The sequence below is a fragment of the Remersonia thermophila genome, chromosome 3 (assembly GCF_042764415.1).
Source record: "Remersonia thermophila strain ATCC 22073 chromosome 3, whole genome shotgun sequence".
NCBI classification, from domain to species: Eukaryota; Fungi; Ascomycota; class Sordariomycetes; order Sordariales; family Chaetomiaceae; genus Remersonia; species Remersonia thermophila.
In genome coordinates, this window is record NC_092219.1 from 1,898,150 (window position 1) to 1,921,449 (window position 23,300).

The 23,300-nt window shown below is 60.6% G+C and overlaps 4 protein-coding genes across 4 annotated transcripts; all 4 read right to left on the reverse strand.

The window, feature by feature from the left end:
• Positions 1 to 3,418: 3,418 nt before the first annotated feature.
• VTJ83DRAFT_3352 (uncharacterized protein) lies at positions 3,419 to 5,724 on the reverse strand (the record flags this gene model as incomplete). Its single annotated transcript, XM_071009721.1, has 6 exons — positions 3,419 to 4,096; positions 4,163 to 4,477; positions 4,553 to 4,776; positions 4,973 to 5,190; positions 5,264 to 5,474; positions 5,547 to 5,724. 6 exons carry the CDS (start codon positions 5,722 to 5,724, stop codon positions 3,419 to 3,421), a joined length of 1,824 nt encoding a protein of 607 aa, XP_070867230.1.
• A 372-nt stretch (positions 5,725 to 6,096) lies between these two features.
• Positions 6,097 to 7,444, reverse strand: VTJ83DRAFT_3353 (uncharacterized protein; the record flags this gene model as incomplete). Its single annotated transcript, XM_071009722.1, has 5 exons — positions 6,097 to 6,323; positions 6,399 to 6,564; positions 6,629 to 6,646; positions 6,744 to 6,779; positions 6,863 to 7,444. 5 exons carry the CDS (start codon positions 7,442 to 7,444, stop codon positions 6,097 to 6,099), a joined length of 1,029 nt encoding a protein of 342 aa, XP_070867231.1.
• Positions 7,445 to 8,030: 586 nt separating this feature from the next.
• On the reverse strand, positions 8,031 to 9,943 carry VTJ83DRAFT_3354 (uncharacterized protein; the record flags this gene model as incomplete). Its single annotated transcript, XM_071009723.1, has 4 exons — positions 8,031 to 8,295; positions 8,351 to 8,877; positions 8,957 to 9,850; positions 9,929 to 9,943. 4 exons carry the CDS (start codon positions 9,941 to 9,943, stop codon positions 8,031 to 8,033), a joined length of 1,701 nt encoding a protein of 566 aa, XP_070867232.1.
• Positions 9,944 to 11,957: 2,014 nt separating this feature from the next.
• Positions 11,958 to 17,117, reverse strand: VTJ83DRAFT_3355 (uncharacterized protein; the record flags this gene model as incomplete). The annotated part of the gene is made up of 1 exon (XM_071009724.1): positions 11,958 to 17,117. The coding sequence occupies one exon, from the start codon at positions 17,115 to 17,117 to the stop codon at positions 11,958 to 11,960; it is 5,160 nt and encodes a 1,719-aa protein (XP_070867233.1).
• Between the last annotated feature and the right edge of the window lie 6,183 nt (positions 17,118 to 23,300).

Consider the following 23,300-nt stretch of genomic DNA (forward strand, 5'->3'; position numbering starts at 1 on the left):
ACAACGCAATGGCATGATAGCTCTTATGTTTGTTTGGACACCATGAGCAAAAGCTAGTAATATGAGGGTACCTACGAGCCCTATCGCCGGGATATATAAGTGCGCCCGGTGCAGTAGCCTGCACGTCACCCATACACAACACAGGAAGCAGGGCTATTCTTGACGTCGGGGGGCAACAGGCAAATCTATCCCTTCCCAAGGCGTCCAATGCCCTTGGGAGGCTGGGCTATGAGTGCGCGGTTATAACATCGACCTTCAAGCCCCAATATAAGAGATGCCCCCCCCCCCCCCCCCCTTTCCCACCAAGGAAGTGAAGAAGAAGCTGGACGCCAACTGCATGAGAAGTGAAGTTCTGCGGCAATTTCGGGTGCGAGATTGCCGTCACAGTCTGGACCCCCCGCACGGTGTTTGACGTGCAGAATCATTAGTTTCAGGCCGGGGCCTGTTTCTCTTGGAAGAGGCAACCGCTTTCAGCTGAGGCAGAAGAAGAGATAACGTTACGGGGCACGGCGTGCGGTCACGGGCAGCCGACCAGTATCGGTGCCTGCCGCGGGGCGCCCTACGCCGCCGCCCCTGACGGGCATGCGCGCGAGCGCATTGATAATGGATCGCCTTCCGGCTGCCTGTGGCCAGCCCTGCCAGGAAAGCCATGCTCTTGATATTGCAGCAATCACCCGAGCTGAGCAGCCATGCGGCTCAGCCCAGGACGGGCGCCAATTTGTTGCGTACAGGTGATTAGATTAGGTCGCAAGGCTGCGTACACAGTATGTTGAAAAGCACATCCGATAGGCCATCTCATTGGATGCCTCTTCCCCAGCGTTCGGCTCGCTCGGGAGCGTTGCCCGAGTTGGCTGGTTGCCTTGACCCTGGGTTTCTATTGTGTACCAGAAGTCGGCTCTGACGGATCCGAGTATGATGGGACACGGTAGGGATATCAAAGCAAAAAGAACTACTACCTAGTAATAGTACCTAAATTAGTTACACAGTAGGTGACATTCTCAACGGCGGCAGCGGCTCTATGACTACTATAGTTAGCGTCATACAAGGGCCTTAGCGAGATCTGAGACCTGCCTTTCGATCCGCGATGCACGGAATTTCTCTTGTTTGCTATGGAAGATGGGTATCGGTATCCCCAGGCAACAGATATCACCATTCTTGCTCTTGACCCGGCGGGACCTATGTACACAAACGTTTACGCAGTACGCAGCAAGCAAGTACCCGTCAAGTTTTGCAGTGCCGGATCTGGAACCGAACTCCTGTCCTTGCTCCTGATCGGTCGATGTGGGGCAGCTGACTGGTTGCCTTGGTTGCCTTGTTCCATCTTCCCGTTGAGAACCTCTTGTCGTACCGTACGCAGTATAGTACACAGTACTTTCCCTTATCGCACTGTAGCCCCACCTAATCCCTGACCCTTGCACCTCCAAAGCTCGTTTTTTTCCATCACTCTCAGTCATTTCCACCAAATCCGCGGTTATCCTCCAGCCGTTGCCAGTCGCCTGCAGGCGCAGTAAATACCGTACGTTGTCGAGCCTAGCCCTGTTTCTTCGTTACTAACGGGTGGCTGCAGCAGTCGTTTATCCGCTGTAAGGAACCTCCTCGATATACCCGGATACGACTACTGTGTACAACGGGTGCTGAAGTAATGAGAGAAGAGGATATAGCAGGCGAGGTTATGGATTTTGACGCTGAAGGCATCTTGATGGTGAGCGTTCTGTATAGATTATATCATCAGATGTATTGTTGCGAATTGTAGCTATTCGATCTTTATTGAGCTATTAAGCAATTCAGCCGCTGCGAGTTTGATTGATTCTGACTGATGGCGATGGTGTTGATGGCTTCATGCGCGCAGTCCAGGATTTGGGAAGTGCAAGGGTTAGGGTTTAAGTGGAGCTACGGTGCGGGAGGGGAAAGGACATGGTGCGGATAAGAAGTTCTCAACACTTGTTTTGCTGCTTCATTTGATTGTCCTTGTTCTCTCCGGCTCCACAACGACCAAGCCGATCAGGCGTCCGTCGCTACCCAATCAAATACCAATCAACCATCTGATACTGTATGTAACACAAGATCAGGCAGGTAAGCCCCAAGAGGTGACAAATAGTTATAAGGAATGGGACGGGCTCCTCTTCTGGCCGCAAGCTGGTGTGGTGGGAGCGCTGGGAAGATGGTATAGCAGGAGCACCAGGCAGATGGCAGGAACACCAGGAAGCATTCGCTTAGTCATACAGCGGGACCCTTGTAATACGCAGTAAAGTCCTTAGCCACACGTTCTTTTCGAGGACCTTTGAGACCAGAGAATCAATCGCCTGTTGGTCACAAGATTTGTTGTCGCGTTGTCACGCCTGCGAATCAGTTGATGCCCGGGGACCACAATTTGGTCGAGCCTCGTCATCTCATCCAACACTTTACGCCTGACGATGGTGCCTCGAGGCAGCGCCGTCAGCTGACTCATGACGATGTAATACACTATTACTATAGTATACCACCGGCTCCTTGCTTGGGGGAAGCCTGTTCTTCCACCGAAAACCAATCGATTTTGCCCTTGGTCATCCTACCAACCTTGCCTGCCGCTGGTGCGGGGCGAGATCCTTCACGCACCTCTCGCCTTCTGGTGGTCTACTAGGTAGCCTGCATGACAATGTGGCCCTCTTGTCTTGTTTTTCTTGAAGGCAACCAAAAGGCGAAGTGGAAGGCGTGGATCGGAATCCTTCAAAATGGGCATACCTTCCGAGATTTTGCCACCCTCAGCTCGCTTAGACGAAAAATTCCGGCGGTAAGCGGGCGGCGAAGGACCCGCGATCAGGAGATGCCTCAGAGTGCAGCCTCTAGGCATTCACCGAGAGAAATACAAACAAGGAAAAAAGCATCTTACCCGAGGGATAGAGGGGGTGGCGGAGGGTCAGGTATCGGAAGATGCCTCGGTGTTCGGTCTCCCAAGAATCACCGACGGAAGCGAATGGGCCGTTTTGCCCGAGGAAGGGGACACTACTGGGCATCCTGAGATATTCTCAAACACGCATGGCGTGAAATGGCACTTGGAATCAACTGTGAAGAGTCCATTGCAGCCACCACAAGCACCGCTCTACGCACGGGTATTGACAAATACATGGAATTACACCATCAATTGAAAACTGGCTTGGAACACCTGATGGACTCCTGTGCTCTGTATGTTACTGTACAAGTTAGTAGCCTCCCTCCCGTCAACAAGCCGGCGTTCCAGTTCCTATCAACCTGAAGGTTAGGCGAAGTAGGGGAGGCATCCGCATTTCAATAGGAAGTGTCGCCGGCATATTCAAATGAAATCGAACCCAGGACACGACTCTATATGGTCAGCACCACTTTGGCCACCTCGAGTGGCACACGACCCCAATGTTCCCACGTTAGCGCAATGACCTGACTGGTCGGTTATACCTCTTCCGAGCTAAGCGCCAGGAGGAGGGGGAGGCAGGTCCATCGGCGGCGGAGGAGGGGGCGGCGCATCTCCCGCCGGGGGCGGGGGAGGCGGGGGCGCCGACGGGTTAGCATACTGCTGAATGAGGGCGTTAAGCCCACCCGCGAGACCAGAAGGAACACCAGCTCCAGGAGGAGCACCCGGGGGAGGAGGCGGCGGGGGAGGGAGACCCGGAGGCGCGGCGCCAAGTCCGGGAGGAGCGCCGTACGCGCCATAGCCGGGATAGGCGCCATATGCGGGTGGAGCCACAGGTTGGTGCCAAGGAGCACCGGCACCCGGGGCCGGAGGAGCCGCGCCATACGGGGCCTGACCAGGCGGGTGGTAACTGTCGGCACCGTCGCGGCTGCCGTCGGGTCCACGTTGCCAGGGGGGCCGAGAGTCGCGATCGCGGTCGCGGTCGCGGTCGCGGTCGCGGGCCCATGGAGCGGGGCCGCCGGACGGGCCGGACGGAGGAGCACCATCCTCGCGGTCGTGGTGGTTCCGAACGCGCCAAGGCGCAGGAGCTCCCGTCGGGCCACGCTGCCAGGGCCGGGCAGCATCTCCGCTGCCGCCGCCGCCGCCGCCGCCGCCACCACCACCCCCGGAACCGGGCCCTGCTTCGATGCGGGCTGGCGGAGCGCCTGTGCCGCCGAGCTCGCGCATGAGTTGCTAGAGGAAAACAGAGTGAGCACAGAAACATTAGATCGCGGGTAAACAAACGAGATTGACACGTACCTCGTACTCGCGGTCCACGGCGTCGCCGGTGCCGCCGCCGATACGCCCGGGGGCCCGAGGCCCATCGTTGCGCCAGCTGGAGCCTCGCTGACGGTCCGGGCAGTCCCTGGCCATGTGGCCGGCGTTGCCGCAGACACGGCAAATGATATTGGCCGTGTAGTTCTGCCTCTCGGGACAGTCGTACTTGCGGTGGCCGATCTGGCCGCAGTTCTGGCATGCCTGGTTCTCGTCGTCACGCAGGGTTCCGTTGAGGGCGGCCAGCTCGCGCAGCTGGTTCCGCTTCAGCTCGTTCTGGCCCTCAGGGATGGACGCGGCCTGTTGCGATCGCCGTCAGCATCCCGGTGTGACATTCTAGGGAGGGGATTGGGCTGGTGGATAGGGAGAGCCTACCGTCTCAATGACGTTGTGGATCAGCGCCTTGGCCTTGTTCACCTTGTCCTCCGAGTCGGCCATGATCAGGCAGTGAAGATCCTCTTCCTGGTTGCTAGAGTGGGCAGCGTCAGAGCGGCCTTTGCCCTCCTTGACGGAGCCCTTGCCGCGAATGGCAATCTTGGCGCCCGATTCTGCCTCCATCTTCTTGAGGGTGTTGCCACGAGGTCCGATGAGTAAGCCAACTTTAGTAGAGAGAAAAGGCTGAGTGTTAGTACACAAGCATCATGCGACAAAGCAGCAGCAGCGGTTGGGTTAGACTCCAGCAGCACCGCGTAACATCGCGGCAAGACGTTGACACGAGCGCTCCATCAAAGCACGGGCCGCCAGGAGGAGGGGGAGTCGGAATGGTTAGGAAGGTTAGAGGGTTAGCAATCATACTGAAGTTAATCTCTGGGTAGTCGTTGACCGGCACGTAGACCTTCTCGGTGGTCTTGGTGGGCCGGCGGTAATCCGCAGGAGGGTGATAGTTGGGGATGGTCTTGATGGCCTTCTCAACCAGCTTGTGGCGTTCATCCTCGAGCCGCTTGCGGTAGCGGTACTCGCGCGTGTTGATACGGCGACCGTGGTTGTCGTACTGCGGAGGAGGCGAGGGGGACCTGGGAGGCGCGCGCGTTAGCATTCTGGCGGCGACCGAGGGTATTGTTGATTATCGCCAAGATTGGTCCGTACCTGTCCTTGTCCGCCGGCACCACATCGTTGATCTTGAGCTTCTGGGTAATCTCCTCGATGCGCAGGTGGAGCGTGTAGGCCTCAAGCTGCTCGCTGGTCATGTCGGCAAGAATGGCGGTGGGCAAGCCCATCAGACCCGCCGCCTTGTTCTCCGTCGCGTCGCCCCAGCGATGACGCTTCCTGCGACGCTTCGTTCCATCGACCTCGGAGCCTGAAATCACGTCAGCATCGGCCGCGATGAAATCGGATGACGATGGGCAGAGGCGCCGAGGGATGGACGCACGCTCCGGGCTCCGGCCGCGCTTGATGTCGCCGTTGGAGCCGTTCGGGATGCCGTTGTTGGTGGTGGTGGTGGTCGAATCGGTCGTGTTTTTCGGGGCATCGTCGGTGTCGCTGCCGAAGCGGCGTTTTCCCAACGGGATGTTGTTCGATCCGGTGATTCCCTGGTTTCTCCACGCCATTTTCGCTGTTGGATGAACGGTGGAAAACGATGTGGAAATGTGGTGACGGATGGTTGAAGGATGCAGGAGGTGAATGTTTGTTCGCCAAGTCAGATGTCGCGGCAAAAGAGAACTCGGGTTGGCGCTAAGCCGCTTTTGGGCGTCGGTGACATCACGTGATGCAACCCAAGACTACGGTCCTTTACTGTGTATTATACTTGAGTAATACAACTCGACTTACAAACAACCATACTAAGGTACCTTAGTTACCCTTCTGCCCATACCAACTTCTTTTGCCTTGGGAGTCAACCCACAAAACCAACCCCCATACCCCGCGGTGCCTAGGTACCTACCGTATCCGATGCTTGGTAACACCCTGTACAAACCCTCTTTTTACACCTTCGACAGCCTTGCTTCCTCCTTCATGCTCTGCTGAATCCAACCCCTCGCCTCTTCGGCAGCCCTGTCGATCTCGTCCTCCGACTTGCTCCAGTAGTCAAGCATGGTATGACGCTTGGGCACATGCCGACCCTTGTTGCACCCGGGTCGGGCCACGATCCTGTCCACCCAGGCGACCAGGTTGGGAAACTCGGCCTTGTCGAGCTTGATCCCGGCCCAGGCTGTCGGGGCGTGTGCTCAGCCAAGTGCATCTATCGAGAACGGACGATGGCACGGGCGGCCATGGGGTAACTCACCAGAAGCCGCCACCCACCCCCAACAAGCGATATCCGCGACGGTGCACCTGTCTCCCACGAGGTATCCCGACGTGGACTTGGCCAGCTGCTTCTCCATGACGCGGTACAGGCGACGCGTCTCGTTCTGGTAGCGGTCGATGCCGTACTGGATCTTCTCCGGGGCGTAGCCTGCTCTCCGTGTCAGCGGATTGGGCCGCAGGAGCCGCGCCGTTCTTCCTTCGCCGACCTACGGGCAAAGTGGTTTGCTTGTCTGGGGAGAACGTCAGCCGGTCTCGACTTTGGCGCCTCGCCACGCGAAGGCTGCGCGCTTGGGGTTGAGCTTTTCAGGGCGGGAGGCAGACTCACCCCTGCATCGGTCCCAGCCCTCCCATCTGCCAAAACAGCTATGCCGCATCCCCATCGCCCTCAGCAACGCATCCAGCCAAAAGCTCCCCGGCAGCCGGGCCCTTCAGAAGGAGACTTACCCAGTTATTCACCTCCCAGTACTCCCTCGTCCCCTTGGGATACGACACCTTGTGTGCCACATCGTACCTCTCCACGAGATACTGCATGATGCTCCCGCTCTCAAACAGACGAATCTGGCTCCCATCCGTAAACGTGTCGGTCAGCGCAGGGATGCGGCCGTTGGGGTTGATGTCATCGAGGAACCAGGGCTCCTTTTGCTCATTCTTGGTCAGGTCGATGGCGTGGACCGTGTAGGGCAGGCCGAGCTCCTCGAGGAGCATCGAAACCTTGATGCCGTTGGGGGTTTGGGCGGTGTAGAGGTGAATGTTCGGTTGGGATTGGGCCTGGGGTGGGGATTGCTGGGCCATGGTGGTGGTGGTGGTGGTGGTGAAACGCCGAGAGATGGAGAGTAGCAATGAGGCTCTCCTCAGATGTGATGCACGCTGCGCAGCTGGTTGTGGGTGAGGGCCGATGCCAATTCTCAAAACACGCGGTATCTCTCGCAGCATCGAACTGCCCTTTGTCAAGGATCCGTCATAGTAGCCCGCCGCTCCGCATTGCTCAGAAGCGAACCCCGTCGAGCTAATCAATATAGACATCATGGGGGTGCGGGTCCCATTAGAAATCAAGTCGTCCAACGGGGATATGATGGCATACCCCGCATCAAAAGAGGAGACTTGGGATGGGAATGTCCATCGATTTGTCACCTTTCTTGAGGGGCGGCCATTCGCCGGTGTTGTCCATCCAAACCAATTAGTTATAGAGTTGAGACAAGAATCCACGGCGCAGTTAAAAAGAAAAAAGGAAAACGACAAAAACGACCAAAAAAAGGCACATGTGATCCGGAACGACCGAGCGCAAACCTCTAATACCGGAGAGCCTACCCTGGAAAAAAATAAAATAAAATAAAAAAAAAAAAAAACGCCAGCTGTATCAAGCACCATTCCCCATGTTGTCCAATCCAGCTCTTGATTCCACCATCCTGCCATCCCCACCGTTGTCATATCCAAACCTTGCGCCGCGGAGGTTGTATATAGATATATATATATACCAGACAATTGGCTTCTCCAAACCAAGACCGAATTCCCCCTTCATGCAGCAGCGCCTCGCTGCCCTCTCCTTTTTTTTTTTTTTCTTTCACTTCACCAAATCCATTCACCAGCCATCACAAATGAATGCAGAAACCTTTTACTCCTGCACCGGCGCCACCACTTTCCCAGCATCCACGATGATAAGCTCGTCGATCTTCTTGTTCACGTCGTCCCCCCACTCGACGCGCTTCCAGGTCGTGATCCGGCCCTCGTTCATGTCAAAGTCAAAGATGCGGATCTTGCGGTGGAAGCCGCCGTAGCCGGCATAGCCGGCAAACCCGGCAGCTCCGGCGTGGCACATCCAGAGCGCCGGCGAGCCGTCGTCCTTGCGGGACAGACCGCAGTACTCGTTGACGTGGTCGCTTGGGTGACAGGGTCAGCCATGAAGGGGAAGCAGGAAGGAGAGGGGATACATACTGTCCACAGCTGACCATCAAAACGCCCTCGTCGACCAGCGCGTTGTAGAACCCCGAGTTGAAGGCCGGCGCGGTGCTCGGCTCCCTCCAAGCACCCACCAGGGTCAGGTTCGGCAGCGTATACTCGGGCAGGGGAATATGGATAAAGGCAATGTCCATGTGGTGATGAGTGTACTCCTTGTGCGGCTTCTTGAGGCTCTGGGCCGTGTTGCGGAACCAGTCGATCTGGCTCTGCTTGATCCAGTCGTAGCCCTTGTAGCGGCGCTCGTCGGGCGAGTAGGCATGCGAGTCGAGCAGGTAGACGGTGATGGCCGAGTGGCCCGACGAGCCGCGGGCCAGGATCTCGATGTAGTAGTTGCCGACGCCGTCGATATCCGGCGGGCCGGCGGTGGAGAGGGAGTAGGGGAGGGATTCGATGATTTGCATCTGGGCCGGGCGCGACATGGTGTTTTCGTCATCGTGGTTGCCAAAGATGGATACGTAGGGGACCTTGTGCTCGATGAGGAGCTGCGCGTACTTGAAGATAGCCTGCAAAAAGAAAGAAAAAAAAAGGGTTCCTTGTTAGCGTATTGCTCCTCGGCGACGGAAGACGGCCCACATGGCATACCGTTGGCGCATCCGGCGCGTGATCTGCGTTCACCTGGTCCCCGCTCAGCACCACCAGGTTCGGCTTCTCATCCTCGAGGATGCGGGCCACAAAGTCCAGGGTGCGCTTGTCGGCCTCGCAGTTCCCGCCGTTCCAGTCCACAGGCAGGGCGTCGCGGCACTTGCCGACGCCGGTGTTGAGGTGCAGGTCGGCCAGCTGCATGATCTTGAAGCGGCCGTTATCCTGGATGCGCGGCACGGGCTTGGGCACCTCGGGGGGCGGGGGTCCGCGGCGGACCGTCAGCTGCGGGACGGGGATGGACGACCCCGTGTCGAGGAGCAGGGGAGTGCCCGTGATGGCCCAACCCGGGCGCGCCTCGACGGCGTCGTCGCCAAAGAGCACGTCGATGCCGGTGACGGCCTTCTTCGAGTCGCTCACGCCGCGCCGGTTGCTGCGCTTAATCCAAATGCCGCCGGGGCGGGCCTCCCACGGCTCGTTGGCGAAGTCGCCGTCGTCATGGGCGTCGCGCCCTCCTCTTCCTCCCGCCGAAGCTTTCGCCTCGGCCGCGGCCGGGTTCCGGCGGCCGACGGTGATGTCGATGATGACGCGGTCGTCCGGGGTCAGATCGCTCTCGCGCTTGCGCTGGATGTGCAGGTAGGCGGACGAGACCAGGCCCTTGCGCAGGTACAGGTCCTTTTCGATGCGGAACCACACGGCCGGGTCGAGCTTGCACGACGAAAAGACATTGATGCTGGAGCACTTTTTGATGGCGATGTCGGTGATGACGAAGCCGGTGTGGTGCGAGGGGAGGTATTCGTGCAGGGCGTTGGGCAGGACACGGTAGTTTCGGTCGAGGAAGAAGATGAGGACGAGGGTGAAGACGGCGGCGACGGCAGTCTGCACGACGGTGCGGACCTGGTTTGCGCCAGGTTAGCGAGCGAGGCCGCGAGCTCGAGGCAGGGGACAGAAGACAGAGGACAGGAGAGGGCGTACGATGCGTCGCGTCATGGTGGCGGATTCGAAACGGACAGGAGCGGTCGTTGTACAGGCTCGCCAGGCATCTATCTACGACTCTGGGTGTAGAGCGTCGGGTGTGTAGCGTCGGGTGTGCAGCGTCGGGTGTGTAGCGTCAGGCGTGCGCGTGGTCTCTGTTGGAGCGCCTAGGTACCTCGCCAGGTAGGGTAGGTCGTGCGTATGCGTTCGGTGCGCTTCGGCCGTTGGGAACCTCAGGGACTAGAAGCGGCCGGACTCGGCGGACAGGTCAAAGGAGCAGACACGCAACAGCCCAAAGCCCATCTTGGACCATGCCACGGCCACGCTGGGAGTGCTGTGCTGGAGCAACCTTGACAAGAAGAGACGGCGTGTCCAACACTGGGGAAAGACATAAACGCAAAAACGTTTTGCTGGAGGATGAAGCGCGACAGGTTTCCACCGGGTTTTGTTGGACAGCGCCAGGGGCTGAGTTTCCCAGCGAACGCCCAGATCCATCCGTCATTACCATAGGTACTGTTGGTGGGGCCTTTCGGGTAGTGGGGCCCCGCCAATCTGGGGGACCCGACCTGGGAACCTGGGAGCTCCCGGATCCCGGCGCCGTCGGGGAGGTCAAGTGGGGCCCCGCCAAGACCCAAGCCCAGGCCGGGCGCCACACGGAGGCTACACGACAAAAGGAAGACTTACACTACGTACAGTAGTAGTTCACTACTTTATAAAGTGTCCGTGTCTTACAACCTCCCAGGCCCGGGACCCAAGTGATGCAAAATACCGCACCAGGAGCACTCTGAGGAAGGTGGCATTTCACAAAGTGCAAAACATAGTGTTGAATCCGATGATGATCAAAAAGAGGGAGGGCCCTCTTACGCAGAGCAGTCTGGAATATATAGTTACAAGAAGTACGGTCAAAGCTCCTTATCCAAAGGCGTATCAACGAGATCAAAGCTACAAGGAGGCTCCTGCAGCCACACAGAAAGGCTGTGCTGCTAAAAAGAGAGGTCTTGCAGCTATAAAGAGAGGGCCTGCAGCCACAAGTGGCTTTTCAGTCCTCAGGCTCCCCTTCTCTCGCATCACCACAATAGGTAAGTAGGTAGGTATGTACCTTCGCTACTAGGCTCTCTACGTCGACACTCCAGTACAACATCCAAGTCCAGGACGCAACATACAAGACATAGAGAGAGGTGTTTAACCTTGAGGGTGCAGCCGCATCAACTGCGGGGGGTATCATTCATATTCTCTCTCGCTTTCATGCCGGGTAGCAAAAAAAAAAAAGGAAAAAAAAAAAAAGAAAAGAAAAAACAAGGTATCTAGCAAAAGTCCAACCTTGAAACCAAGCAAAATCAGGTACCTGAGGTACCTGAGGTAGGTAATCAAGCAACGCCGTCCTCTTCGCCATCGTGTCCCCCCTCATCCAAACAAAATGACATCCATTCATTCAGCATCAAAAGAGTTCCAGACAATAAAAAAAAATCCAACCCGGCCCATCCAGTAGGTTCCTGCGGTAGGTGATCGTCGACGACGAATCCAAATCATTAATGTGTGTCTGTGTGTGTATGTGTGTGTTTGCGTCCTCGCCCGGATGACCATCCAAAAAGTAAAGTGGAAGAAGAAGAAAAAAATGAGTTGAGAAGGTAAAATAAATAGGTCGGAAAACAAGAAAAGAAGCAATCAATTACGTCCTCGTCCCCTTCGTCCCAGTCGAATGACGAGGCCGTGTGGTTGAAGCGAACAACAAAAAGTCATGCATGACGTTCGGTCTCGTCCATCATGGCATCGTTCCAATGCTGAAATGCAATGCCGACAAGGCTGCTGCCGTGTTGTGTGTATCATGGACCCGGTGTGACTCGTACGAGCTTGCGCTCTTCTGGTCTTTTGTTATGCCGCGTGTATGTGCGTTTATGTGTGCCTGCGTAGTGTGGTAGATGTGCCTTGTCTCGTATGTATATCATCATGGCGATCCGGTCTTGGTAGCGGTCATGGCGGTGTCGTTGAACCCCGAGCCCAGCTCGGAGAACCCAACCTCTCCGCCTTATTAAATGCTCGCCACCCTCGCTCTTCCATCCAACGGCGCCCGAGCGTGGCAGACCATCAGCTTCAAGCTCGTCCCCCACTCCTGGCACTCGGCGAGCAGCTCCCGGTCGCGCCAGAGGCTGTCCTTGCGGCCGGCTTGCTCCCACTCGTCCCCCGCCGTCGCCGCGCCCTCGTAGCACCGGCTGTACCACCACCGGCCCACCCTCGCCACCGACCTCGCGATGCTCTCGTCCGCCACGGGCCCCTCGTCGTTGATCATCTCGGGCAGGCTCCTCGGGTCCTTGATCCGCTTCTGCTTCTCCTTCTTCTTCTGCCCGGCCGCGGCGGTCATGGCCGTCGTCGTCGTCGTCGTCGTCGTCGAAATCACCCCGGCCACCGGAACCCCGACCCGGCAGGTCTTGACGTCCACGAACCCCCGCCTCCCCACCAGCTTCAGCACCAGGTCCGACGCCGGCGCCAGGCTCGTCTGCGGCGCCCTGGCGTGCACCCGCTCCTTGAGCCGCCGCACCGCCCGGCGGCAGCGCGGGCCCATGTTGTTGAGGTCGACGTCGAGGATGGACAGCTCCAGGTAGCCCCCCGGCTGCAGAACGCGGCGGGCTTCCGAGATGACGTGCCGGTAGTGCGACTCCGGGCCGGCCGCGGGAAAGCGGAACACGACGGCCGTGAAGCTGCCGGCGGCGAAGGGAAACTTGGGGAGCTGGGCGAGGTGCCATTGGACCTGGTGGTGGTTGGGCGGGATCAGCGGGAGGGCCGAGCTAGACAGGGTCGACGAGTGGCTCCCGCGCTGCTGCTGGACGAGCGTCTTGAGGGGGGCGCGCGGGGAGAGGTTGAAGAAGGTGGCCGCCGGGTACGTCTCGGCGGCGTAGAAGGACCAGTCGTCGTTGCCGAGGCCGTCGACGACGAGGATGCAGGGGCGCTGGAGCGAGTCGGGCTCGGCGGTGCTGCCGGTGGGGGGCAGCAGGAGCTCGTCGCGCACGGGGCTGAAGAGCACGTGGCCGAAGGTGAGCCAGCGGCTGACCGTCATGGAGCCGACGCGCAGGTTGACCTGGGAGGCGGGCGAGTTGGAGTCGGACGAGCCATGCGTGCTGGTGGTGCAGCTGCTGCTGGCGTTGGAGCGGCGCACCGGGTCTGCCTCGCCGGCTTGCTCCGGCTCCCCTTCGCCCTGAGCGTTCGAGAGGTCAGCCGGCGGCAGCAGAGGCGTCGTTGCGGGAACCCCGTGCTCCGCGTCGTCTTGAGGAATCTCGCTCTCGGCGGCGGCGGCGGCGGCGGCGGCGGTAGCCACGATATCGGCCAGAGAACCCGTCTTTTCGTCCTCGTCACCCAGCATCTTCCTCACCTGCAACGCCATCTCCGACCGCCCGGCCCCAATCGAAGGATGGTCCGCCGCCACCCCGTCCCTCAGCGTCTGGACCAGGCTCGGCAACGCCGGCGGGCTCAGCGTGGGCGACTCAAGCGGCGGTTCCACCACCCTCCCCTTCTCCGCGCCAGGGACGGACGAAGCCCCGCGAAGCCTCAGCGGCTCAGGCCACGCCTTTTCCTTGCCCTTTTTGTCCTTGCTCTTGCTCTTGTCCTCCGCGCCGTTGTCCGCCGGCCTCGTCATCGCCATCATGACCGTCTCATCATCGCCCAGCAGGTCGTTGTACTCGTCCCAGATCTCGTCCTCCGCCAGCGGCGCCCCGGCATCCGGCACGGCGGCGACGTATCCCGGCAGCGCCGCGCACGAGCTGGTGCTCGACCCCGCCGAGAGGGTCGTGTTGGTCGTGGCCGTCGTCGACTGCGAGTCCTTGCGCGGCGAGAAGCGGAGGAACTCGTCCCCCGGGCTGGGGCCTGGTGGCGGCGGCAGCGGCGGCGGGGAGAGGCGCAGGATGCCGTGGATGAGGGCCGAGAAGTTGGACGTGTCGTGCGGGGGCTTGTCGTCGTCATCGTCGTCGGGGACGGCGCGACGGGGAGGAGCAGGCGCGGCGGGAGGCACAGGGGAGGAGGGTTTGGGCGGGCTTGGGCCCTTGGCGATGGAAGCGCGGTCGCGAAGGTAGGTGGGCGGCGGCTGCTTCTGGGTGGATGCCGAAGCCCCCTGGGTGCTGAGGCGGTGGAACGGCCTGGAGAAGCTCTTTGGGGAGGTGTGTTCGGCGCGAGCGCTGACCACCTTGGGGATGCGGCCGACCTGAGGAAGCCTGCTTGGGCGAGGCGGGGGCTGACGAGCTTGGGGTGAAGGGGCTGGCTCGGGAGACTTTGTGGGGCTTGAAACGACGGGAGCCGTGGCGGTAGACGAGGTCGTGGCCGCGGGGGGGACGGTCGCGCGCGGCGGCTGTTGTTGCTGTGGCTGCTGTGGCTGCTGCTCCTGCTGCTCGGCAGGCGGCTGCATTGACCTGCTCGGCGACGGCGGTGCGTTTGCCACAGACGGCCGCCGGCTCTCCGGCGCCGGCTCTTCCTTTTGCGTTTGTTCCTCGGGCGGAGTCGTAATGGCGATGCCCCGGGCTTCGCGGAGGACATCCTCCAGGTCGACAGGCTCCGGCTCGTCCGGGTCCGAAGGGTCCATGATGGCGTAGAAGGCAACGGGCTTGGTCTTGACGGCCTGGACGGTAGCAGCCACCGTCCTGGCCGGCTCCGCCCTCGCAACCGCCTCCTTGCGGTTCTGAGAGCGGCCAAACAAGTTCCACCTCCGCGGCGAACGGGGCGGCTTGGTGAGCTTCTTCGAGCCGGACGCGGCGGCCGCCGAGACCTTGGCCGGCCGGCTCGCCTGCTCGGCGGACGGATCCAAGACGGAGTCGTCCGACAAGATGCTCGCGTCCAGGCTGGTCATGGAAGGCGACACGACCGACGCCGTCCCGCTCGTCACGATCGGCTTGGGCAGCTTCGGGACGTTCACCTGCGCGCCGGCAGCGGCGGCCCTCAGCCTCTGCACGGAGCGCCGGAGCGCGATGGTCGGCTTCATGGCGACCGCCTCCGAGTCGCTGCTCTCCGACGGCCGGCGGCTGCTCAAGGACGGCGGCGGCGACTTCACGCCGGCCGGAGCAAGATCGCCGCGCGGCAGCGGCGATGGCCACAGGGTGTTGCGCGCGCCTGCGGTCGAGGAGATGGACAGCTGCGAGCTGTTGTGGGACTCGACGCTCGGCCGACGGAAGCCGCCGTAGCTCTGGTTGCTCTCGGTGCGTGTCAGCTCGGAACCTGCGGCGTTCCTGTTCTCCACCACCTCGCCGCCGGCAATGATGACGGGCGCCATGCGCTGCATCAGGAACGGGTCGTTGGGCACGCCGAGGCTGCTGTGAAGGCTCTCCTGCGACGACATGGTACCCGGGATGACGCCCCGGCCGTGCGAGATGCTGTGGTTCCTCCGGTGGGCGAGGCCGAGCTTGCCGTACCCTTCGTGGCCGGTGCCGGCCGCCGGCCCTCTCCGTGTCGGCTTTGTCTCGGGCTTTGGTTGCTGCTGCTGCTGTTGCTGCGACGGCGGCCGTGGCTGCTTGTCGGACTCGACGGCCGTCTTGGTGCGCCGTCCGAAGAGGGGAAACCGCGTCTTGAAGCCGGAGGACACGGCCGGGCTAGGCGTCCGGGCATGCCTCGCCGCGTCTTGCCTGGACGGCACGCGGGATGTCTCGCTGGCGGCTGCAGGCTTGGGTGCCGCGGACGGGGCCTCCTTTGTCGATGGACGACGCGCCGCCGTGGTGTTGGACCGAGTCAAGCCGGGTGCCGCCGGCGCCGTCGGCCGAGTGACCGGGGCGGGTGCCAAGAGACCGCTTTGCCGTCGGTCCGGTAAAGAAGTGGAGGAGAGGTTGCTCTGGATCACAGCGATGGGCCGGCTGAGCTGGACAGGAAGATCGGCGGTTCCCTCTCGGCTGGGCCGGGCAGGCGGCGTGGTCAACGGGGCGGGGACTTGCTTGGATTGGCCGAACCGAGGCCGCGGCAACGCGAGGGAGGTAGGCTTTGCTGCTGCTGATGATGATGATGACAGCGGCGGCGGCGGCGATGTCGCAGGCACAGAGAAAGGAGAAACAACCCCCTCGTCCCGGCTCCCCTTGGACCGGTGGGACGGCTTCCGAGCAGGCGGGCTCGGCGCTCGCTTCGACGACTCCTTGGCCTTCTTTGTCGCCTCCTTGGCGCCGGTGATGATGGTGCTGGTTCTTGCGGCACGAACCGTCGAGTTGCCAGATGACGAGTTCGAAGAGACCTCCGTGACGGTCGCCAACCCCTGCGGGAAGTCGGCATCGGTGGAGATGCTTCCACCTCTCGAGCGCGTGACCGGCGGCCTTGTCGACGGCGCGTCGGGCTGCCGTGTCCTTGTGCCCGGCGGCGGTGCCCGGACCGAAGCAAGTAATCCGGGAGACTGCGATGACATGGACGTCGGCGTGGTGTCGCGGCTGTAGGGCCCGGGCCCGGGCGACTCCGACCACCGCGTGGACGGGCTGCCGCTGAAGGCGCTTACCTGGCTGCTGGTTGCCGAAAAGAGAGGGGTCGGCGGAGGGAGGTCGTGGGTGGCGATCCGATACGGCAGATTGGCGCCGGGGCTTCCGGACCTGGGGCCTTGGGCGTCGCGATACCTGTCCAGCTCGGGATAGATGGTCACCGTCTGGGCCTTGGTCACGGGCATCTCGATCTGGTGAGCGATCCGGATCTCGGGGGGGCTCTGCGGGAGCTCGGCGTCGAGCTGCAACGGATCGACGGGGGTCTCGCATCGCGGCTGGGAGCGGGCGGGGGAGTGTTCGGACGTGTAGTTTGGCGCCTCGAAGCGGATGGGGCTCACGTCCTGCGACAAGCGCGAGCGTTTTCGGCGGAGCACACCCCGAGGTTTCAAAGTCGCAGGAGGCTGCAGCTTGCTGGAGGCCGCGGAGGTGGCCGCGGGGATCTGCGCCTTGTCGGCCGGAACCGGGCCGCTCGAGGTGCTGCTGGCAGAACCGCGAACCCGCGGCTGAGGGAGGAGAGCTTGTCGCTCCGTGCGGCCGTCGGAGGGACGACGCTGAGTTGGCGAGGCCTGCGGAAGGCGGCTCGACGAGCTGGGCTGGGGAAGGCTCCTCGATGGTGCATGGCTCGGGCCTACTACGGTCCTCGTTGCCTTGTGTCCCGGATTGGATCTTGCCTCTTCCCCCGTCACCTCCTCTCCGGACCGCGAGCCCCGGGATCGATGCCCCAACCATCCAAACGTCTGCGGCCCCGGCCTCCTCGAAGCCATGGCGGTGTGTGCGTGTTGCGTTCTTGGCCGTGGAACCTCCAGATGTCTCGACCATAATCACGCGAGGTTTAGTGACCTGCCGGCATCGCCATCACGTAGCGTGGGAGGTGAACGAGAGTGCTGCATGGCCCGGGTTAGCGTGACGAGACTTGGGCGGGAGCAAGTGGGGAGGATGGAGGCAACCTTGCGCCGCGCTGCGGAACCGAACGTGGTAAGGCGTGTCTGTTGTTCGACACAAGAGGCGAAGCTTGCTGACCGGGTGAGGATATCCTCCCGGATGGTCCCAAGTCCGAGTCGGGTGCCCGTGGCTTGGTGGTGGGCAGAATGGAGACGGGAGGTAGTCAGGGAGTAGGCAAGGCTAGGTAGGTACAATTAGGGTGGCGTGTGCCGTGGCTAAGAGGAACCAGCCGCGTCTGAGTGATGTTTGCGTCCCTTCAAGTCCAGGAAGGGGACAAGGTTGGTCTTCGCAGCACGAGCTGGCACGCCGCGAAGGATGTTGAGAGATGGAAGACAAGAAGAGTGGCAAATGCCAAAAGGAAGGAAAAGGCAGAAACGTGACCGCGATCCCTCGGGAAGCCGTTGATTATCAGTCGGACCTCAGTCGGACCCTTCCAGCACCTAGTCCGGAAAGGGGGGGGAGGGGTGTGAAGAGGAGGAGGGGGTGTAGGTGTGCAGGTGTGCAGGTGTCCGTGGGGGAGAAAGGGGGGGCGTGAGGGTTCGGCAGAGAGAGCGCTGGCGCTGCCGAGGGTTTGACTGGCCTCGATCGTCTCCGAGAGCTTGGGAGAGAACCAGATAGGTTAGGTACGATATCGCTTGGCAAGGCGGGATGTCGAAAAGTGGCAAGGCGAGCAAGCGATGGCGTATATCTACCTTATGTGAAGGCCCGGTGAGGCGAGGCGCGCAAGTATCTACTATAGTCTCTTTCATATGCAAGCCTATGGATCCCGTGCGCTTCCAGCGGTCAAGGTGGGAAAATGCCAACGCATCAAGGAGGGAGACGAAAAGGCCAGACCGGCATCGGGCTGGTGAGAGACACGATGGCGGTCAGGTGAGAGCGTCGTAGCTGGTGAGAGGCCTTTGAAGCTCTCTTGAGACAAGCAAAGGGCGCCCCCAAGCCAGAGCTCTACTACACCCGACCCCAACTACGTCTGCCAAGCCATCCTGGGTTCGGTCCAAAACACCCCGGCGCTGGAGAAAGTCCAATTCCCGCAGGAGAGGTGATAGGAGAGTGGTGGCGCAGTCATGGCCTCCCGGACCCCCGGTCTCGGGCGGCGGCCCCGAGGCCGCACAAACTCCAACAACGAGCGCGCTGGGGGGGGGGGGAGGGGGTGATGTGGCCTGCCTCTTGAGGACCAGGCCGACTGGGCGCAAAGATGCAGGTCCGAAGCCCGAGTCACCTGGTACCGGCCCTTGCAGCAGCGAAGCCCCAACAGGGCGAGCCGTGGCACCCGCGGCGTGCAGTAGTTCAGGGCAGACAGGGCTCCAAAGTGGCATGACGAAACGCCGCGCGCTGCTCTCGTTCAAGGCAACCCAGCGATCAACAAGAAGAGCCTGTGCTGTTGGGGGAAAAAAAGAGGCTGCTTGGCTGCAGGCCCGCCAGGAGCTGCGCCGCCGGTGGTGCTCCCATGCCCCAGAGACAGCCCCGGACTCTGCAGCAGTGCTGCAGGAAGAGAGGCCCTATGAGGGTCAAGAGGCCTCACTTTGACGTGTCATTGGGCAGCGGGGCGGTCATCCCGGCCCAAACACCCCGTCTTCGACGGGCTTGGATCGGGAAGACTTCGCATTTCTCTCCGGAGACTGCCGTGTTGGTTGGTGCACGCGGGAAAAAAAGGAAAAAAAAAAAAATAAGAGGAAGTTGGGTTTTCGTTTCTTTTTTTTTCTTCTTTCTTTTTTTGTTCCGTTTTTTTCACTGGCTGGCGTTCTCGGAATCTCAGCAGCGCGGTACCCAACGGTCGCGGCCCAAGGTTCGCCACCAAGCTTGGACGTGAGTGGTTACTGTGTACACGGCGCCAAACTGAACCGGGCGAAACGGCGCAATATGGGGCCATTGGTACGCAGTAGGTACCTTCGCCTCACGGTAACCCGTCCTCCGTTCACGTCATAGGGGCCGCCACGTTGGCTCTGCTTGTACACAGTGGGATGGCGTCCTCTACCCCTGGGTAAAGTGTACCGTAATTGTGCCCCTTTGGTTGAGAGAAGGCAACAGAGGCGGACGATACGGGAGATGTGATTACGTTCTTCCGTTCTTCCCCTTCCGACGTCCCCGTCGCCACAAAAGAAACTGGAAACCTGGAACCTAGCAAAACGAAACAGGACGGGCTTCATCAACCGCCGCCGGGACCTGTACGCCGGGGCCCTGATTCGTCAGCTTCCACCGGAGCCGCCTGGCACGGACGGCTCCTCGGCGATTGGATTTTGTGATTGGTCGCGGCCCGCGGATTTCGGACCAGTCAGAGCCGCTGCCGTCTGGCGATCCCCTGGTTGCTCGTTGCAGCCGGCGGCTCGTTCTTGGCTCGATCGGGAAGGCTGCATCGTGATGAGAACCCTGCCGGCCGTCGGCGTTGGCGAGCGAGGCCCCAGAGACCACGCCATCCAAGATGCCAGAATCCAGCGAACGACGTCCGCGAGCATCTCGCGGCATGCATGCATGACTCGCCTGAGGCCATGCGATCCAGCTGCCATCCCGGGCGCGCGGGAGGAGGCCATCGCAGCGACGATGGAGAAGCCGAGCAGTGCTTGCTGCCTACACAGTACGCAGTATACCATACGAGTGCCCTCCATGAGCCAAGCTCAACACAAGCCTGGAACCTCGTGGCACAGGGGAGGATGGGCAACCCTCTTCACAAGCTCGGGGTGGCGCACCAATCACCGCCCCGGGTGTCTTTTCTGCCGATCCAATCTTCTCTGCCGCGGCGCGCATCCTTCAGGAGCTTCGTCTTCGGTTCCTGCCGGTCGACAAGACCTGGTCGAGCGCAGGTCATGCAAGCGGAGACGGCCTCGTGAGCCGCAAGTTGCACGTGTTGGCAGGTCATCGTGGTCGCTGCGAACCCTCGGGATGCACGGGGCAAGGCGGACTCGTCTGTTGTCGGTGAGCCGAAAACCCCCGTGCAAAAGTTTGCAAAGAGGCAGTCAATGACGGCAGTGATGGACAACGACGGCTGTGTGCTGCGGCCGATTCGGCTACCCCCGACGGGGCACCAACACAGATTTCTGCAGAACCGGCTCGTTGGGACCTTCAATGCGGTCCATGGGGGCCCGTGGAGAAGGCCAATGCATCCCTTCTGCGCTCCGCCACAGCCCGCCGTCTCTGTGTGGGGTTCGTCAACCCAAACCTGAGCGCCCGCCTGCGGCTTGTGACGTGGCACAACGATGGTTTTTTTTGGGCGTCGCTTGTTGGCTGCCTCACCACACGTTGCCATGGGCAGCGGAACTTTTCAATTGACCTCATCCGAGCAGATTCCGAGGCCATCTTGGACCCTGATGCTGTTGAAAGGTTGGACTTTTGAGATGGGACATTGTTGACGAGAGAGCCGAGGGTGTCAATGGAGCGTGAAGGTGGTGACACTCGGTGGAGCCTGCGGCGACGCTAGCCTGCCAAGCCCGCGGGCGGCAAGGGTGGGGACCGGCTGGGCGGGCCTCTCTGGGCGCTGATTGGCCAGGCCGCCAAAGGAGGGGCGGGCTGACTTCTTCCTGGACCCCTCAGAACCACCTCGCGCCTGGAACCCAGGTCAACCACAAACCACTCGCAACGAACGGCTCCGTGGCTCGGCCATCAAATCGCAGCTATTCCTTCAGGGCAAAGACGGGGCACCCTTCCACATGCTAATGCCGCATCCGGCTGCGTATCTTATTCCCTCGTTGGATGGCTCGCCGAATTGGCAATCCCCAATGCCCTCCGGTCCCCGCCACAACCACGCCGTGGCCAACCGATGAGACATCCTACAGCCCCTACAGCCGATGCGAACCATCAGTCCCAGCCGTCATGTGCCCCTCCATACCTAGGTAACGTACTGTGCAGGTACTGCGTGCCTGCGTACCTTGGTAGATTCGGCCGAGCCAGGCCAGCCGTGCCAGGCCAGTCATGCCCATGTTTCTTGGGGCTCCAGCTCCACGCTCAGATGGACGGTTCCCGGTTTGCCTACGGTACCTACCGCGCCGCGTCACCTGTCTTTGGATCGGGGCCTTACGAGGCGCTTATGGCCAACGGCTGAATGCCTCGAAAGGCGTGGAAACGGTTTTTTTTTTTTTTCTTTTTCATCCCGGGGCATCCTTGTCTCCTCAAACCATAGTACTGTGTAGAACGACCCGGAGAGGATTCTTCAGGGGAGCACCTAGGAGCCTGGACGGAACAGCCCCAGCTGTGTTCCTTGTCTCGAACTTAGCTCCGGCAAATCACCATCCAGTGACAAAGCCGGTGACCATCTCAAGAGAAACCCGACGCCCCGTCCCGCTTCAGTTGATCAGTTGATCTTCCCGACGGGGAAACGGCCGCGACCTGGTGGAAGCGACCACAGTCCCTAGAGGGATGGACGGTCTGCATCATGCCACTCTCTTTTTTCTTTTCCCCCGCCTGGCCATGCTAGATATGCGGTCCCGTGACTTGGATGCACAAGATCCAGTGACCTCCGACGCCTGCAGGATTCCGTCGCCTGCGTATCGAGGTGCGGCATCGTCCGGCCTATAGGCAGGCTCGGGCGACCACACGCCCCCTCCAACGTTGCCGAGCACCAACCGCCCGCGCATCACGGTAGCATCCATCGCCGGCCGCCGTGAACCAAGGCTCCAGAGGCTAGGCCGAGCGGCCCCGTCTGGCGTCTAGCCCTCCTCAGCTCGCCCGCTGCTGAGCCGGATCGCCTATCAGCGACCAAGCAGAAACCATTGACATACAAAAAGACTCCACCTTTCCGCAGCACTCCGATCCTTTCCCTCTTCGGATCCAATCCCATCGCAGAACCCCCCGCGAGCCCCCTTTGCAAGAATGTTCAATTCATAATGAACGGCTCTGTAAACACGAGATAACTTCCCCTCCTTCCTCCGAGGTACTCGCTTTTCAGCCGACCTCACGTCCAGTCCCTCCCCCCTCCCGGACCGTTGGCACTAACTCGCGCCGGTCCCGGCGGGGTGTCTCGGCAGCGCCCTCGGCGTGCGGTCGACCCGACCACTCACCACCACGCAATGCCCATCGACGCTTACTGTAGTATGCAGCTTGGACCTTGCGGCGAACGGCTGGCAGGCAAAGCGCCGGTCTAGAACCCCCGCCCCCCCCCCCCCCCCCCTCCCCAAGAAAAAAACAAAGTCTCTTCCCCGTCGCGCCTGCAAGATCGTTCCCACCAGGCCCTTCCTCTGCGGGTCATTCAGCATAGCCTTCGGCTACCCCTGACTAACTAACAAGCTACCACATGTCCACAGCCTGCCAATAGGGATCCCGAGGTGGGAGAATGAGAGCTTTTCCCGGGCCTTGCCTGAGGTGTGCTCTCTCCATGCCGATCCTTACTTAGCCAAGCAAAACTGCATTGCCGGAGCTATCGCACGCTCGACGGGGGGGGCGTGCGTTGTCGTCGGGTTTAATGCGGGGCGGTGGGCGGGCGCGATGGTCAACGGACCAACCGTGCCTGATGGCATGGCCGGTTCCTATTACTTGGAAAGGACATCGAGCTCGAGACCCGTGTCGTGCTGCGCGCTCTTGGGCCTTGGACGTCTCTCTCCCGCCCAGCGTCGCTCTTCTGTCCGTTTTGTTGCCAAAACAATTTGTGGTCCTGGAGGATTCGTCAAGCCGGAGCGGCAAGGCAAGTTGTTTGGCCGTGTGGCGCTCTGCTGTCTGCCTCCTGGGAGCCTCAGTAGGGAAATGAATGTATGCGGTGGTGCCCTACCTCTGCCTCGTTTGATGAATCAAGAGGGTTGCGATAATGGGTGGGAATCGAAGACAGCATCCGAGGCTGAAGGAGCCATGAGATTGTTTGCCATGGAGAAAGTGCCCGCGTGATTGTAGGAGAGAGAGAGAGAGAGAAAAGAAGGGCAAGACATTGTTGGACAACAAAAGGGTCAAACACCAAGTGTCACAGAAAGAACGCATCTCCGGGATCTCTTCGCAAAGAATCTTTCCATTGTCTATCCGACCCCCATACCTTCGTGCCTGACCTAACCTGTCTTGTGTCTCAGATACCCTCAAGTAGCAACCAAGAT